The sequence below is a fragment of the Oryctolagus cuniculus genome, chromosome 4 (genome assembly GCF_964237555.1).
Source record: "Oryctolagus cuniculus chromosome 4, mOryCun1.1, whole genome shotgun sequence".
Taxonomy (NCBI): Eukaryota; Metazoa; Chordata; class Mammalia; order Lagomorpha; family Leporidae; genus Oryctolagus; species Oryctolagus cuniculus.
This window is the reverse complement of record NC_091435.1, coordinates 129075552-129078338: the sequence shown is the minus strand read 5'-3', so window position 1 is coordinate 129078338 and position 2787 is coordinate 129075552. Positions and strand designations below refer to the sequence as shown.

The following is a 2787-nucleotide window of genomic DNA, read 5'->3' as shown; positions in this document are numbered from 1 at the left end:
ATCCTGTAAAGGTATCAGTAAAGACTAGAAGGTACCTATAATTGCTTGTTGGGGGCATATTGGTAAAATCAATCTGCCAGTCTTCACCTGGGTACGTTCCCCTCCTCTGTACAGGAGTCAACAGGGGAGGTGGTCTTACATGGCCAGGGTTATTCTGTAAACATAGTGGGCAAGAGCAAGTCACTTCCTTTATGACCATATTTAGTCCCTTTCCCCCAAAAGCTCGGGAGACCAATTGTGTTAAGGCATCTCTTCCCAAGTGGGTAGAGTTGTGTAGCTCCTTAATAATTTTCCATTGAGTGGCCATCGGTAGCATAATTTTATGATTTAGCATCCACCATCCATTTGCATTTTTAGTATAGCCTCGCTGTTGGGCCCATTCATTCTCAGGTTCTGTATAGTGAGGTTCCTTAGCCACTTCCACAGACTGAGGTATAAGGACCATTTCCAACTTCTCCTGTGTAGCTGCTCTTTTGCTGCTCTATCTGCTAACGCATTTCCCTGGTTAACATAACTATCTCCCTTCTGATGTCCCTTGCATTAGATGACGGCCACTTCTAAAGGCTCCAGTACTGCCTGAAGTAGAGCCAGTATCTCTTTTCCATATTTAACAGGGGACTTCTTTGCAGTAATTAAGCTCCTTTCTTTCCAGCTTGCTGCTTGTGCATGCAATACAAGGAAAGCATATCTGGAATCCGTATATATATTAACTCTCTGGCCTTTTCCGAGTTGTAAAGCCCTAGTCAATGCAATAAGTTCTGCCTTTTGGGCTGTAGTATTGTGTGGTAGTGCTTGGGCTTCTATAGTCTGAGTAAGATCCACTACAGCATAGCCTGCTTTTCTAACTCCTTCCTTCATGTAGCTGCTGCCATCAGTAAACCATTCAACATCTGGATTTTTCCAGGGGCTCATCTCATAGGTCTGGCCTACTAGAGTACACCTGCTCTATAGTTTCTACACAGGAATGGGTCAACTCTCCATCGTTGTCAGCTGGCTACAAACTTGCTGGGCTGAGGACCTGACACACTTTAAGGATTATCTCAGGTGAGTCTAACAATAGGGCTTGGTATTTAGTGAGGCGCCCTCCTGTCAGCCATTGGTGTCCTTTAATTTCTAAGACCCCTTGCACTTGGTGTGGAGTCTGAACTTCAAGAGGCTGGCCTAAAGTCAGTTTGGTGGCTTCCTCCACCAACAGTGCCATAGCAGCGACTGCCCTTAGACATGCAGGCTATCCAGTTGCTGCTGAATCTAACTGTTTTGAAAAGTAGGCTACTGGCCGTGGGAGAAGACCAATTTTTGGGTCAGTACTCCCAAAGCCACTCCTTGTTTTTCTGCTATGAACAGGGTAAATGGCTTGCTCAAATTAGGAATCCCTAGTGCTGGGGCTTCCATTAAAAGCTCTTTAATTCTTTGGAATGACTTCTGTAACTCTCCCATCCAGTAGAGTGGGTCTGTATCAGGGCCCTTCAAGGCCTCATACAAGCGTTTGGCTATCAACCCGAATCCTGGGATCCATATCCTACAGAATCCTGCCACCCCTAAAAATGCCCTGAGTTGCTTCTTTGTCTGTGGTGGCCCTATACATAGAATAGCTTCTTTTCTTTTGACTGAGAGAGTCCTTTTCCTTGGAGCTAGGATGTACCCAGGTAGTCTACCTCTTGTTTGGGAATTTGGGCCTTTGCTGGGGAAACTTTGTACCACCGCTTAGCTAGGAAGTTTAAAACCTGGATGGTGCTTTCATCCGAGTCCTCTTTAGAGGGACTACAAATGAGAATATCATCCACGTACTGTAAAATCGCCCCATTCTTTAGTTGCACTTCCCTGAGTTCTTTTGTAAGTGCATTACCAAACAGATGAGGGCTATCCCGGTATCCCTGGGGGAGGACAGTCCACGTATACTGCTGAGTTACCCCGGAGGCTGGGTCAGTCCATTCAAAGGCAAATAAAAACTGGGATTCTGAGCTTAGTGGAATACAAAAGAAAGCATCCTTTAGGTCCAGTACTGTATACCAAGAGGTTCCCTCAGGTATTTGTGTCAATATTGTATAAGGATTTGGCACAATGGGATAGATTGGAATCACTGCCTCAATAATGGCTCTGAGGTCTTGAACCATCCTTCAAGACTGGCAGGATGGGGGTGTTACAAGGGGACTGACAAGGCACCAGAAGTCCATGTTTGAGAAACTTTTTAATTCAGGGCTGGAGTCCCTTTCTAGCTTCTGGTTTCATTGGGTATGGCATTGATGAGGAAACACATTCTTATCCTTTAAGAGAACCTTGATGGGTGTGGCCTTTATGGCTCACCCAGGAATTCCTTGATCCCAAACCTGGGGATCTATTCTTTCCTTTATTTTAGTAGGGCTATTATCTAGACTAGGACTTGCTTCGGTGGTTGCCAGCATCATGATGAATGTCTTGGGTGTCTGAGAAGTTAACCTTAAAGAGGCTCCGAGGGATAACAGTAAGTCCCTTCCGAGTAAGGGGGTTGGGCACTCTGGCATAACTAGGAACTGGTGTGCAACCAGCACATCTTCTATCTGACACACCAGGGGTAAGGTGAATCTCTGGGATCAAGGCTTCCCATTGACCCCCACAACAATACAGCTCTTAATGGAAAGTGGTCCAGCATGGGAAGTGAGCACAGAGTAAATGGCTGCTGTGTCAATTAAAAAATTAACGCGCTTACCTGCAACCTCAATGGTCACCCGGGGCTCTTGGTGCGAGATGTTAATCTCCTCAGGAGCCTTCAAGGTCCCCAGGCCCCTTCACTGTTCAGAGGAAGCCATA

The 2787-nt window shown here is 45.9% G+C and overlaps 1 protein-coding gene across 1 annotated transcript; it reads right to left on the bottom strand.

Annotated features, from left to right (window-relative positions):
- Nucleotides 1–540: 540 nt before the first annotated feature.
- On the bottom strand, nt 541–912 carry LOC138849530 (ribonuclease H-like). The gene has a single exon (XM_070073248.1). It carries the CDS (start codon nt 910–912, stop codon nt 541–543), a length of 372 nt encoding a protein of 123 aa, XP_069929349.1.
- Between the last annotated feature and the right edge of the window lie 1875 nt (nt 913–2787).

Bases quoted from the DNA above. Each gene is read 5' to 3' on its own strand.
- LOC138849530 (XM_070073248.1), bottom strand. From the start codon at position 912: ATGAGCCCCTGGAAAAATCCAGATGTTGAATGGTTTACTGATGGCAGC.